Consider the following 15,006-nt stretch of genomic DNA (forward strand, 5'->3'; position numbering starts at 1 on the left):
AAAATAATAACTCTGACTAATGATACATAAAAAATAATGTTAATATAATTAACTAAATAAAATAAATATATTAATATTCAATTTCTATTAAGACATTTTTCATTTTTTATTTTATTTAATCTTTTTTCCATTAACGTCATGTAATTTCATATCATATGTCACATTAAAATTAAGATTAAAATTAAGACGTAAGAATCAAAATTACTTTTTTTTTTTAAACAAGAGGACTAAATGTTTAAGTTATAAATAAAATAATCAAAATCACTTATTTAAAATTAGAAGAGAATCAAAATTACAATTTAATCTATAAATTATCATTGTTACAAACTGTCAACCCCTTTTTATTTGATATTTTCTGTTGCATCACATTTTTTTTAGAGGTTCAGTCGCATCACTTAAACCATAGTTGGGCATCTATATCCTGCAGTCAAACTATTACATCGGACACCTCCTATTACATTCCAAAAAACTCATTTTGAAATACAAATTTATATATTAGAATGGACTTTCCAAAATGTAATAAGAGGTGCAAGATGTAATAATGAGAATGCATGATACAATAATCCCATAGTTGTTATCATTTTCTTTCTTCTGGTCAACTGCCTAGCCTAATTCATTTTGTTTTTGGCAGGCCTTCGGGCGCTGCTTTGGGCTATATAATTCACATTTGAGACAATTACTTCCTGTACTCCCTAATTGTTTCCTGAACCTATTTCCCAATGTAAAAATACATTCTGAAATAGCCTTTCCAGAATGTAATTTTACATTCTAAATAGATGTTTGAAAAGCTTAAAAAGGTCCAAGAAGCAACATTAAAGGTGCAGGAAGCTATTGCCCACGTTTGACCCAAAAACTGGAAGAGAAAAAAAATTATGAACCTGCCAACATAACGAGACTAGTGGTCTAGTGACCACAAGGTGATAGCATCACATTTCCTTTCTCTTTGGTGAATTAACCCATTCAAGCCAATTTATATCATATATATGCTGAATATATTCAACTTCACTGAAGGTTTCTAAACAAGTTAAGGGATTAAACCATTGCTTAAGAAATTAAACAAAGTTCCAATACAAAAACAGATTATAACCACGCGGCTAAGAAATTTTGACTATGATTTTTCTTCTACAATCATGCCTCCTAACTGTACACAAAAATTCAGGTAGCATATCAAGAAGAGTCTTTGTCTTTCATTCCAAATGCATCTGCAATATTGAAGTTCAAATTGCCTTTCATGGTTCTGCTTCTACCCATATTTGGATCACCTTTTTTCATCATTGCTGCAAACTCCGAATAATCAATCCTCCCATCCTGAAAAGAAGGATACATGATTAGGACCAAAAGCCTCAAGTACCTGAGTGAGAAAGGTATCCAATATAATTTCAATCATATATCACAGAAAGAAAAGCCTTATTGTGGGGCAATATAAGTATTTAAAATTTTTCAAGAAAGGATTGCTATCAGAACATTATTATTAGCATTTAAGTTTTGCCCCTTAGAGAAGTACAGAAGAAGAAAGGCTAACTCTACAGGATGATCCTTAGAGCTAAAATAAAAAGCATTGTGTGCTGATGATATACAAAAAGTTGTTATAAAAGCCTGAGTATTTTTTAAATATTTAATAAGATCACTTTCAATATTGAAAAATGTTAAAATAGATATGTAAATGGTAGAAAAGTTGAAAAAACATAGCAAAAGTTTCTCTGAACTTGAAATCCTCATGCAGTTTCCATATGACCCAACAACAGACAATTCAAGCCAAGCCCATTGGGCATTGGCATGGAGAGTTACAAATGAAACAAAGATTTGACTTCAGATTGTCGTATCTCTTTGCTTTCATGGGCAGATAAAATACTATTCGTAAATTACTATTTTGTTGCTATGAATAAGGAATATTTATCATGTATGATTATTATCACCCACAGGCCACAGCCAAAACAATTCTGATGCAGCACGGGATTTCTATAGGCAGATAATCCTTTTCTACTTCAAGCATCCCAAATTTTATCAGCTACTGAATTAATAACGAAATTTACATTGACGTTATAATTAGAGGACTACTTCTAACTTCATGTAGAATCAACTAGTTCCATGGTCCCCAATGCTTGCATGAGAAAGCAGAAAAAAACAACAAATATCAAGAAAATAAAAACTTAGGAATATCGAATAAATTGTGCAGATAGCTAGTATAAGAAGGCAACATTTCATTGGAAATGGGACTTAGATCACCTTTCTCTTTACTTTGTTAACTTCAGCCGTAGAGAATTGTGCATGAGGTATAAGTAAGATTTTATTTCATTGTAACATCCAAAACAATTCAACAATTACTTCCATAGAACCCCAAATCACAATTCACAGCCCAACACATGATGATAGACTTTTATCCCTTTTTCATGCATGTTAAAGCATCCCAGATCTGTAATGATGATGGCTGACTTCTAAAAGAATCAAGAAAGCAAAAACATACTCCACGTTCCTTAATTTAAGCGATAATGAGTTCGTGTAATATCATCAATTTTATTGGGAAAACTAACCATGAAATCAACAAGTTGTTAGTGAAACTAAACAGTGATAGCAATCACACCATCAACACGTACTGGAGATTACGCAAACACAATTAGAGGAACTTACATTATCTTGATCAATCTCTTTGATCATCTCATCCAGATGTACATCACCTAGGCTGAAGTCCTTACAAGCCTGTTGAAGCTCGTCAATGGTGATGTAGCCACTACCATCTTTATCAAAATAGGCAAAAGCAGCAACCAAATTCTCCTCTCTTTCCATCTTATTCAAGTGCAGTGTAGCAGCAAGAAATTCACCATAGTCTATTGATCCATTGTTGTCTATATCAGCCTGCCAAAGTTCATAAGGGAAGGCAATTAATGATCACCCAACTCAGCATACACGAAAGAAGCACAAATTATTTGAACTTATTTGAAATAACATTTAACACCTTTGTATTACATTCTAGGATAATGATAATGATAATCTACCCACCGCTTCCATAAGGGATTTAATTTCAGATTCCATGAGATTAGAGCCCACACTTTTCAAACCCGCCTTGAGTTCCTCAAAAGTTATTGTCCCACTATTATCTGTGTCAATCATTTTAAACAACTCTTTCAATCCACCTATTTCTTCCTCTGAAAGTCTTTCTGCTATGACCTGAAAATATTTTTTTAATGTATCAGTGTGTGATTTAGATGAACACCAGACTATATATAAAAAACGGATTGAGTATACAAACTTTATAAAATTGATATTCTGAAACAAAGAGACTATATAATATATTTAATCATCATTAACTGAAACAAACAGAAATCTTACAAAGGATAAAAATTCCATCAAATACAGAAAGCTCTAACCTCTAATATGAGAGAAATGGATTCGTAGAAATTGACATACCTGTATATATAATTTCAAATAAATAACTAGCTGACATGACATCTGTATTGATACCCACATTTTCTTCTGTAATATACTTTCATCATATCTCTTGACCTCACAATCCTTAGATTTATGATATCACAAAAGCATTCTAAGATCTATAATCCTATATGCATAGTATTGGCTCATAGGAATTCAGAACAAATCATGTGGTAATAATTAAGAAGCCCGACACCTGAAAATTTTATTCCAGTCAGTCGTATATCTTGGTGGTCTTGCAAATTCTGGTACAACTTACTTTTGCAAACATTTGCATATACGCAGTCAGCTGTTTCATACTTATATACTGATTTTTTACTAAAAATAAGACTACTCTTCAACTAGGAATCTAAAACATTTTTTTCAAGAATCTCCCCCCCCCCCCCCCCAAAAAAAAATGCACATGCGCATTTTAAGTCATGTGTAAGTATGGGCTTATCTCATTCACCAAGTCGACATTAATCTTAAGACAAAATTAATTGTATCTTTGCTTAAATCAAACAGAAAAGGGTAAGGCATATAATGATAACTAAACATACCCGTAATGCCATCTTCTTAAGCTTATTCATTGCTGAGAAAAGCTTTAGGCGTGTCAAAACAGCAGAGTCCAGAGGTTTGTCGGGCGCAATATCATCAACAATCCAAGGGTTACCTGATTATACAAGACTCCATAGTCGTTATTATATCTGCTATAAAGCTGTGACACTATAATGATCTGGCATATAGTATACCAGTAGCACATAATAAAAATCCAATTAAAACTAGTACTAAAGGAACTCACATAAAACTTCATGAGCAGAAATTCTTTTCTTAGGGTCCCTATCCAACATCTTTTTTACCAATTCTTTAGCATTTTCTGAGATACTTGGCCACGGTTCAGAAACGAAATCAAGATCTCCATTTAAAATCTGTCTGAAAATTCCTGCTTCGGTTTCTGAAGGTAATAGGAAAAGTGAATGCAACTCAAGCACAAAGAAGATAACTAGATGAGTAACTGATATACAGAGGAAAAAAGCTTCACAACTGTTAGTCCAACTCTAAGAAATATACAATACATATTAGAATCATTACCAGCCCAGAAAGGTGGAACCCCGCTCAGTAAGATGTATAGGATAACACCAGCACTCCATACATCCACTTCTGGTCCATATTGCTTGCACAACACCTCAGGGGCAACATAGTAGGGACTTCCCACTACATCATGAAAGGCTTGTCCTGAGAAGAAACAAGAAAAGGCAATGGTAAGTCATACACACACACACACACACTCTAAATACATACTGTTAAATAGCCAAGGAAAAAAAATTGTTCAACATCAGGAAAATAAAATAAAATTGCATCTGGCACAGAGTATTATTCTTCAATTCAAAGTTCAAACATTCAATTTGAGCACCTTGATCCAAACTATATTTAATTTTCTCTATCCAAATGGGAATCATGGAATTTAAGATTCTTTATTGTGAGTTCTTCTGTCAAAGAAGGAATATATAATGGAAATAACCTTGCCCTTTGTGTGTCAATTTTTCATTTTATTTGGTGGTAAAAATATGCACCAACATGCTAATAATTCATAAAAAAATAAAAATTGTAGAGCAGACTATATATAACAAGCATTGGTAAAATCACCTAAGACCTGTATGTGCATTACAAAATAGACAAAACTTATATATATGCACTTTGTTAGATGTGTTTTTCATGTTGGAATTGGAGTTTCCCCAGATAATCAGTGTAATAATAAAAGTCAGAAGATTTTAAAAAATGGTCTGCAACCACAATTTTGGCCGAAATGCCAAGGTTTTTGGAGTCACTGCGACAATGATCACATTTATCCACAATTTTTCGTAACATCTAGGATCATGAATCGTGATGAAACTGCAAGCACAACCACAAACACAATTTAAAACCTTTACACACGTAAAACTCCATTTCTAATTAGAGAACACTACCACCAAAGTCACGTGAGGAGGGACATATCATATAAGTTTTGTGTATACAATGATGAAACTGCAACCGCAATCACGACCATAATTTAAAACATTTACACGCGTAAAATTCCATTCCTGGTTAGAGTACAACAACAGCAAAGTCACATCATACAAGTTTTGTGTATAGAAAAATTTTAACAGAGAAAAAGACGAAAAGAACCTGGCTTGTGGAAGACAGAGAGGCCAAAATCGGTGGCCTTCATCTGTGCATCTTCACCAGGGGTATCAAACAAGAAATTCTCAGGCTTGAGATCCCTATGCATGACCCCAAGAGAGTGGCAAGCCTCCACCACCCCAACAATGGTCTTTATCAACTTGGCGGCCTCTTTCTCGCTGTAATGACCCTTCTGAATGATCCTGTCGAAAAGCTCTCCCCCTGCACAGAGCTCCATGACAAGGTGCACGAACACGGAATCCTCGTACGTGCCTTGTATCTGGACAACGTTGGGATGCTCCGACAAATGGTGCATGATCTGAATCTCCCTCCACACGTCATCGTAATCCTCCTGGCATAGAAGCTTCCTCTTCGGGATCGATTTGCACGCGTAGAGCTTCCCTGTAACCTTGTGGGTGCACAGGTACGTCGTACCGAATTGCCCCTGTCCCAGCTTCTTCCCCAGAACGTAGTGGTCCCTTAGCCTCGGCGTTTGATACGGCAACACGTTACGCTTTGATGCAAAACCATGCTTCTGCATTTTTTCTCTCTCCCTCTGAAAGATCACGTAAATTATAGCCGAGGTATGAATGTGATTTATTATGATTGATCCGAATTGAATTGCCTTCCTTTATTTAACTTTTTTCAGTGCTGTGTAACAATGGTCAAGGCCATAATTATTGATGGTGGAATTGAATGAGGTGTATTATCAACATCTATTTACCTTTTTTATTCTCAAGTTAATCATTTTATTCTCATGAATTCTACAACATTTCTAGTGAGTTTTTTATCTTCACAAAATATAAAAAAAGAAATATATTTTTAGTTCATATACTTTTATGAAATCTTATTTTATTCTCTATAGTTTCCTATTATATAATTTAATTCATATATTTAAAAAAAAAACTTATTTTTAGATGATGTTAAACCATTTCCTATATATCAAATAGATTACATTATTCATTCACCATACAAATTTATGGAAGTTAGTTCAAGAAGCAAACAAAGTCAGAAAAGACATAAGAACAAATCTAAAATAATGAATTGAAGAATAATAACAAAAACAAAGACAAAAATAAACTCCTTCAAAGTTACAGTCCCATGCATTTGGGGAGACATCAATAATTTATTTTTAAAAAATAAAATAATTTTTCACACTTTAATCAATTTAAAAAGAATTTAAAAAATTACTTTTTTTGCCATGTTAGACAAAAATTAATGCCATCTGTGAGAATTATGTGAAAATGGACTAAAAATAAGATTTTTTTAACATACAATGACTAAATTAAATGATATGAAATTTTAAGGATTTAAAAAAAAGTTCAAAAAAATATAAAGGCTACAAGCATTTTTTTTCTAAATGTATATGTATCCCTTTTTTTTGGACGATCCAAATCTAGGATGATTATTTTTTTTTAATATTGGTCATGCATATGATCAATGTATAAAAGTAATTAATGCACATAGGGGTTAGGATATCCAAATTTTACTCAAAGCCTAAAAACGACACATTTCACTTTCATAAATACGAAAAACATACTAAAAGTTTGTATGATAAATTAACATTTTTATAGAAAAACACATTTAATCTTATTTTTATTTTGTTGAAATGGAGGATATGGAATTTAAGTGGAGAAAATCACAATAATATTGATTCAGAAGGGAAAATAGTTAAGATTATGTTGTTAATATTTAGGTATGAGCGCGCCTTTATGACATTATCGTACCTGGTAACTGTGTGGCAAAGTTAATGTCCCGATATATATATAGGTTGTGCAAATTGAATTTTTCTATATTAGCCATTCATCCCGAGGTTGTCTGTGGCTGTCACAAATTGCAAAATTGATTCTGATCTGAGAATAATGGTTGGGAGTTGCCACAACTCACACCAACATTATGGGGAATACTTATAAAATATACAAAAATATGTATTTTGTTTTAAATGCTTAAGAAATAGCATATTGTTAATTAATTTATCTCTTTATTTTACGTGTATCTTTTTGGAAATATTTTTATTTGAGACATGACTAAATACTAAATAAAATACTAAGTAGTTTTTTCTAGCAAGAAATCAAACTTTAGTTGAGAAACTAGCCTCTGTTAGACTCAATCCTATTGATAATTTATCTCTTCTCTAATTCTCCTGTGTTCATTTTATTGTTATAATTAATTTTATATTAAATATGAATAAGGATACATATAAATTAATAATAATAATTAATGTTATTTTCAATTTTTTAAAATAATAAATATATAAAGTTTGGAAAAACATTTTAAAAAGACAGATAAGTTTAAATTGTATGTAAAATAATTAAGACCTATAAAATGAATAAATATTTACATTCAATCATTGTAGTAAATTGAATTATTTACATGATTCTACGTATGGAACTTACCACATAAATCCAATTCTTCAATAACATGCATTATGGAAAAGGAATCAACTATTATATTAAAAATATAATATAAAATAAAAATAAAAATATTGCTTTTAAAAAAACTCTTAAACTTCCATTTGATAATATTTTTAGAACTACGTTTCCCTTAATCACATTTACAAAATTGAGATTCTTCATTAATAATTTTCATCAAAATAGGTATTCATGTATCGATATAAAAGAAATGGGTATAGCTAGGGAGAATAAAACTTTGTTCCTGCTAACAAACAATTACACATGTATACTAAAACAAAATTGTTAACCTTGACATGGGACATCATGGTCAGACTAATCCTCAAAACTTTGGATAAAGTTGCATTATCTTCTATAATAATAAAGGCTGATGACAAACAACTATGTACTTTAGTGAAAATCAAACGACCTATGAGTAACACGTTGGTCCACAATTATTGTACGGAACAAGTTTATATTCTATAAGAAACCAATACAAGAATTAAATTAAAATATAACACAGTTAATAATACTTCTTTTCTTCCTGAGATTATGATTATTTTTCAACCCACTGCGCCTCAGAGACCTTTAAGTTAATTAAAAGTAAGTTTTTAAAAAGCTACAAAAGTATGTACTAAAAAATGATAAAGGGGGAAGTTTTCAGACCATAAATAAGATAATTTTTAAAAATCAGAGAAGAATATGAGATATGGAGAAAAATAAATAAGAAATTAGTATTTTAACACATAGAATAAATGTCTATTTTTATATTATTTTGAAGTAAAATTGACAATAAATTAATATTTTTAAATATATGAATTACATTTTAGATATGTGAGGAATAATTTAAATGATTACATAAGATTCTTTTTAGTTATTGATAAGTTATTTTATAAATTTTGATTTAGAGACAGATATAAAAAGGATAGTTGCAGGATACTGTATGAAATGTATTTTAATGGGGGAGGTATTATATAGTTCATAACTAAGAGAGTAAGAAAAATAAAAGTTTTACATTTTTCAATACATGTTTAAATTTTATGCACCGTAAAATAATTTTATATAATCATTCAATTACATATTATGATTTAAATTATTTTAAAATAATTATTTTAAAAGTTAATAAATTTATCATAAATAATAAATTATAATTAAATGACGATATAAATAATTTTTATAGTATGCATAAACTTTTTCATCTTTAATTTATGATATAAGATTATAAGAAAAATTATGGGATTTGCATGTTATTTATTATAGTAGAACAATAAGAAGCAAATTCACATAATTCTATTTTATTTTAGACTAAAATATGTTTATAATCCTTAATAAATATCCTTATTTTATATTTATTTTCTAATAACTTTTTTTTTCTGTTTTTGTTCTATGATAAAATAATAATTTTATTTTTGATTCTTTGCATTTTTTTAGTACCGGATAAATTAGTTAATTCGTGTTTGTTCCCTTAATAAATATTTTTCATTTATTATTAATCCCTAAATTTAAAAAAAAGATTAATAATAAATATTTTTTTTTACGAAGGAACAAACATAAAATTCATTAATAAGGACAAAAAAATAGGAAAAAAATAAAATTATCATTTTATTAGTAACTTAATACAAACAAATTTTTTATTAAGAAATAAACTAAAATTCACATATTTATTAAGTATTATACACATATTTTAACCTTTATTGTATACTAATTAGAAGATACTAGTAACCCTGTACGGTAGAGGCAAATGGTTACTTTTGAAAAGTTTTGAAGAATAAAAGAGGCAGATGCGCTACAAAAGTTAATGCTTGCTGAGAAGATGCATGCATGATTGAGTTGTTTTATATTACCTTTTTTTTTTGTGAATCTTATATTCAGATTTACACACAAGAGTGTAGATTAATCAAGATGGATGCAGAACTTTAGCTTAAAGGGCGAAATGATTTAATATTATGTTTACACATATAACATTTATATTTGTTTAAAAAAACATTTATTAAACAAAACACACTGGAAGTATTTTTTGTAAAAAATAATAATATAAAGTTAATATTTTTATGAATAAAAATTAAAAATACATAATTATACTAAGTAAAAAATAATATATAAAAAAGGAAATAGATTAAGATTTTGATCTAAATATACTAACAGGTTCACAGGTAAATCTAACAGTACAGACTGCAGAAACAAGTTTGTTTGTTTTTTTTTTTCACTAAGAAAATGAGTTTTTTGTTTTTGTTTCTCTTAGTGTAAATTAAATAGCATAATCTGGTATTGGTCGCTGCAAATAACTCTGCTGTACCAAGACACCTTTTCTCAATACAATAATGTCCCTCTACAGTTAATGGAATTTCCAATTCCAGTGTAAGCGCAAAAGGATCCCTATGAAATATTGGTTGCCGATATTAAATCAATGTTTCGTCATGCATGAGAAAAAGGGAGTAGTCAAGAGAATCTCAGAAATGAGTTGCAAAAATAGATCAGATCATAAGTCATCCTTACATTAAAATAGGAACATGTGTCGAAAAACATGTATATGTCATCATTAATTTAATTACTCCTATAAATACATGTGTTTGGAGGTGAAATTTAAAATTTTGAAAAATTTTAAATTTTAAGAATTTCAAATAAAGTATTTAAAATTTTTTTATTTTCAAGATTTTATGTTTGGATAAAAAAAATTAAAATTATGAGGATAAAAAAAGTGAATGAAAAAAGAAAAGATATGGTTGGTGTGCTAGTTATACGTGTTCTTCTATGTTCACACCGATCGATATTTTAGGAGCTCAGATGGTGTTTTTTGGGGAAGACTGTAGAAAGAAATTTTCAATTTCTCATATTTTAGAAGGAAATTGAAATTTCAAATTTTTAGTTGTTTAAAATTCTGTTTTAAAATTCCAAAATTTTAAATTCTTCATAAAAAGCATCCAAACAATGAATTCTAAATTATAAAAATTTAAATTCTCTCATAAATTATTTTTCTCAGTTAAAATTCTCTATCTAAACGCACACATAATATTTGCGGAGAACTATATTTTTATAAAGTCATCAGAAGAAAATATATATAGGCAATTTTGGAAAATTCAGGTGTGAGCTCAATATGTGAATAATTAAAGTCTTACACGTTGGATAGAAATGAAAAAAAGTAATGATCAGTAGAGTAATCCATGAATCTAATACTTTCAGATTTTGGATTGGGACTTGTCATCAAGCCCACTAATGTGATTCTTCGCTTCTTGCTACATTAACAGCATCTAGGATCGATGTGCAGCATCATTTCAACTCTACAATCAGAATTTTTCTTTTTCAGATTTCATGAGTGCTTGTTATGATCGTTTATAAGTTCACTTTTGTATCACTTGTTATGGAACTGCTTATATCAAGAACACAATCCTATTCATTGCAAAGATTATAAAATTACGAGCTTTTTTTATTTTTTAGTAGTATACCAATTGAATGATTGATTAATACAGGTAAATATAGTTATATAATTAATAACAAAGACTGTAATAAGCCAGTTATACTGATTCACCTTTGACACCATGATCATAAAACTGATCTAAATCTAGATGACATGAAACAATAATAAACATGAAATTCTGAAACCAATGTTTCTGTAGCAACAAACCCACAAGGAAAACAAAAATCTCAATTATAATCAGTCTTTACACAAACAAATCAATCACTCGTCGTCAGAGCCTGTCAATACCTTCACCATAACCTGCATGACTCTCACTCTCGTTTGTAGAGACAATATGTAATCAGCAGTATCTCTGAAGAGTCCATCCAACTCCAAAGAGTCACTATTTGGCACAAGGCTCTTCAATTTTCTCACACGTCTTCTAATCCCATTGTTGGATCCTCTTCTAGAACCACTTCTTCTCTTCATCATCAAAATCCTCCTTGGCCTCCTAACACTTCTCTTTGTACCCTTCACCTTCTTGGCTTGTGCTGCCAAGGCTTTGCTCCGCAAACACCCATATGATGAAGATGTTCTGTTTTCTTCAGTTCCCTGAATCAGATCTTTCAAAGAAAGGGAAACAAGAGAAGGCTGTGAAGAAATTCCCATAATGAAGTTAGCTCACTCTTCAAATTTCAGGTAATTCTATTAACACAGTATAGCATAAATGACACACCATAAGAGCATAATTTATAGTGTAACACCTTCTGAGACCACCAAATTCTCTTTCCCTCGAACTTAAGACATCTGATTAAGATAGAATAATCTTGTATTAGTTGACCTACTGTTAGTAGTGTAGTATATGATTTTATATATGTGTACATATACATGGGCTTGTTTGCATTAGTTAAGGATTAGAAGGTGGGGGCCACAGTACAATTTTCCAAGGAGGCTTCCAAGGAAATGGGAGAGAGACAGGTGTACCTAAGTGTGTTGCTTGTTGCTTTGGGCATGTTCTTCCAACCCCAATGCACATGCATCCACATGATTCTTCCTCACAACACCCAACCTCTCTTAAACCACCATGCACCTTTCATCGCCTCCATCTAATAAGACCACCCTGGATTATTCCCCTTCCACTTTCCAAATTCAATGCACTCACAATCTGAATTGGCTCCCTTCTCCCTCCTTCCAGCTCAATCAACGTGGCATTCCACACACACAAATTCATAGGTTCATTAATTATATTTTAGTCACTGCTGCTTCAAAGGAAACCATGTTACTGGTCACTAAAATAATAAAGTATTAGAAGGATCATTATTTGTCACTGCTTGTGTAAACAAAAAGTGGACAATTCGGATCACAATGTTGGGCTAAGATCAGATAACCTATATGAGATTCATGAACCGTATTAGTTTTTCATTGAACCATCTTCTTGTATACGTGCCTATCATTCCTATACGTTGCTGATGCCCTGATCTTTACATGGACAATTCATATTATGACGCAATAAAAAAGGATACATTGTACTTGCATACGATGTGAGATTATGAGATCCGACAAACATTCCTTCTTTTCCCTTTAATTGAATTTCGTAATATCGCAAAGAAACAAAGGGAACCATGAAGGGATAAATTTACTATTACTATGCCTTTAGAATTGGAGTTATAAGGTTGGTTTGATGTGATTAAGAAAGAAAACAGGATGGAAAGGTCGTAGATTAGGTTCAAATCCTTCTCATTAACACTTATCTTTCAAATAAAAAAAAAGAGAAAACTATGCCTCCAGCGCGCGGATGTAACTAGACAAAAAAATTAAGGATCGATCAAATGACATCCACATACATGCATGAGAATCCAATTCATTTATGTTCAAACTTAAGTGATACTAAATCTTCATAGCTAGATTCTGTTTCTGTGGTTCTAAATTTAAATCTTAGCATGACTGCATTTTTTTTTTATATAGATTAGCGTGACTATATGAGTGAAATTGTTCATACCTTTTATCGATGTTTTCCCCCCTTATTTTGCAACCCCTCCCCAAATTTAAATGACACATTAAAAAAAACAAACTCTCTTCTATGCGGTGACATTCTCTCTTTCTTTCAGTTATTCGATTTTTTTTTTCCTCACCGTGCATCATTTGTCAGGAGGACATAGAAAACTTGATCTGAATCCAATATATGTAAAGTCTTAAATTTCGTTTATAAAAAATAAAAATAAAAGAGAGAAACCATACCCAATATACATTATATATATATATATATATATATATATATATATATATATATATATATATATATATATATAAACATAGCCAATATGTTCCAAATTCAATTCGTTTCTCTACTCCATTATATTTCCGTTCCAAATTGATTCGTCCTTTACAAAATCTTTTCTACTTTACTATAAGGGTACATTCTTACAGGCACTTTAGGCATTGATTTACTAATTAATATGCTATGCATCCAATGTATGCCAAAGGAGATCAGATCCCCAGCAATAATATAGATGGAGCAAATGGACGCTACATTCCGAAATTGTTGTCTTTCTCTGTTGTACGGGAGCCTAATCCATGCACAAGTGCTGAATATGCTAACAATAATAAGAGAATAAACTTAATTCAACATACATAACTTTAAAAGAATTATTTTTTATCTTAATCATTCATTTTTAAGAAAATGAACAATGAGATGAGGAATAAAGTTATAAAATGAGGAGAGATCAACTTACTCTTATAATAATTAAGAGTCATTTCTTATTTTCATCGTTCATTTTCTTTAATTCTAATGATTAATAAATAAATAATTTTAATAATTAAATTTTAGGAAAAAGAATAATTAAAATGAGAAGTAATTTTTTAAAGTTACTCTTAGGTTAGAGTAAGTTGATCTCTCATGCAAGCAACAATTAATTAATTTCATGATATCTGCACATATTCACAGACGAGTTTGTCTAGTCACGGTAAATTATGGCCTGCATTTACAATTCAAAGAGTCAAATTAAGCTTTCAATGACTAAGTCATCTGCCCCATTTGGAATAAGTCAGCTGGCAACGATATGCACGCATAATCATTGGCAAATATAGTATACATGATATATCAATTTCTTATGTATTTACATAAACATTAGTTGAGTCAAAGTGTAGTTTATACATGGTGGAGGTAACTGAACTATTTAGAACCAATACATCTTTAGAGGAACAGTGAATTTAGGGCCTAAATGAAGCTCAAGCATCCTGCTTGGAACAACTTGAAGAACACCCGGTTGGTCTCTGCAAATATAAAATAGTAATAATTAATGACAGAGAACAAGTCCCTCATTGGACTTAAGGAGTTAGAAACAAGTTAAGAAATATATAAGAGGATTACAAATTTGAAGAGTTACAATTAATATTTTTGGGCAAACTGATCACTCAAGCTAAATATATCTACTATTAGTTTCAAAATTCTTTACCTAAAGGAGGCCACTGTTGGTTTCTACTTCTTGCCTAATAATGATAATTACTATTGCCTCATGGAGGAGATAAAGAACTTGGGTGAATTCTAACCGTCAATATACTACATACTACGTAACCTTGCTTATTGGAGCCCATACATAACTAAAAAAGGCATTTCTTTGACTTTGATTTTTTTTGCAATTGGTTTGGAATCTTGGC

General features: G+C 30.6%; 2 protein-coding genes across 2 annotated transcripts; both read right to left on the minus strand.

Annotated features, from left to right (window-relative positions):
- Positions 1 to 952: 952 nt before the first annotated feature.
- Positions 953 to 6,207, minus strand: LOC102666917 (calcium-dependent protein kinase 4). The gene is made up of 7 exons (XM_006589396.4): positions 5,572 to 6,207; positions 4,498 to 4,641; positions 4,208 to 4,360; positions 3,966 to 4,078; positions 2,998 to 3,165; positions 2,629 to 2,853; positions 953 to 1,308 (listed from the first exon to the last, which is right to left on the minus strand). The coding sequence occupies exons 1-7, from the start codon at positions 6,104 to 6,106 to the stop codon at positions 1,168 to 1,170; spliced, it is 1,479 nt and encodes a 492-aa protein (XP_006589459.2). The 5' UTR covers positions 6,107 to 6,207; the 3' UTR covers positions 953 to 1,167.
- A 5,298-nt stretch (positions 6,208 to 11,505) lies between these two features.
- Positions 11,506 to 12,072, minus strand: LOC100527452 (bHLH transcription factor). The gene has a single exon (NM_001249343.3). The coding sequence runs from the start codon at positions 12,016 to 12,018 to the stop codon at positions 11,632 to 11,634; it is 387 nt and encodes a 128-aa protein (NP_001236272.2). The 5' UTR covers positions 12,019 to 12,072; the 3' UTR covers positions 11,506 to 11,631.
- Positions 12,073 to 15,006: the final 2,934 nt, after the last annotated feature.

The sequence above is a fragment of the Glycine max genome, chromosome 10 (assembly GCF_000004515.6).
Source record: "Glycine max cultivar Williams 82 chromosome 10, Glycine_max_v4.0, whole genome shotgun sequence".
Classification (NCBI taxonomy): Eukaryota; Viridiplantae; Streptophyta; class Magnoliopsida; order Fabales; family Fabaceae; genus Glycine; species Glycine max.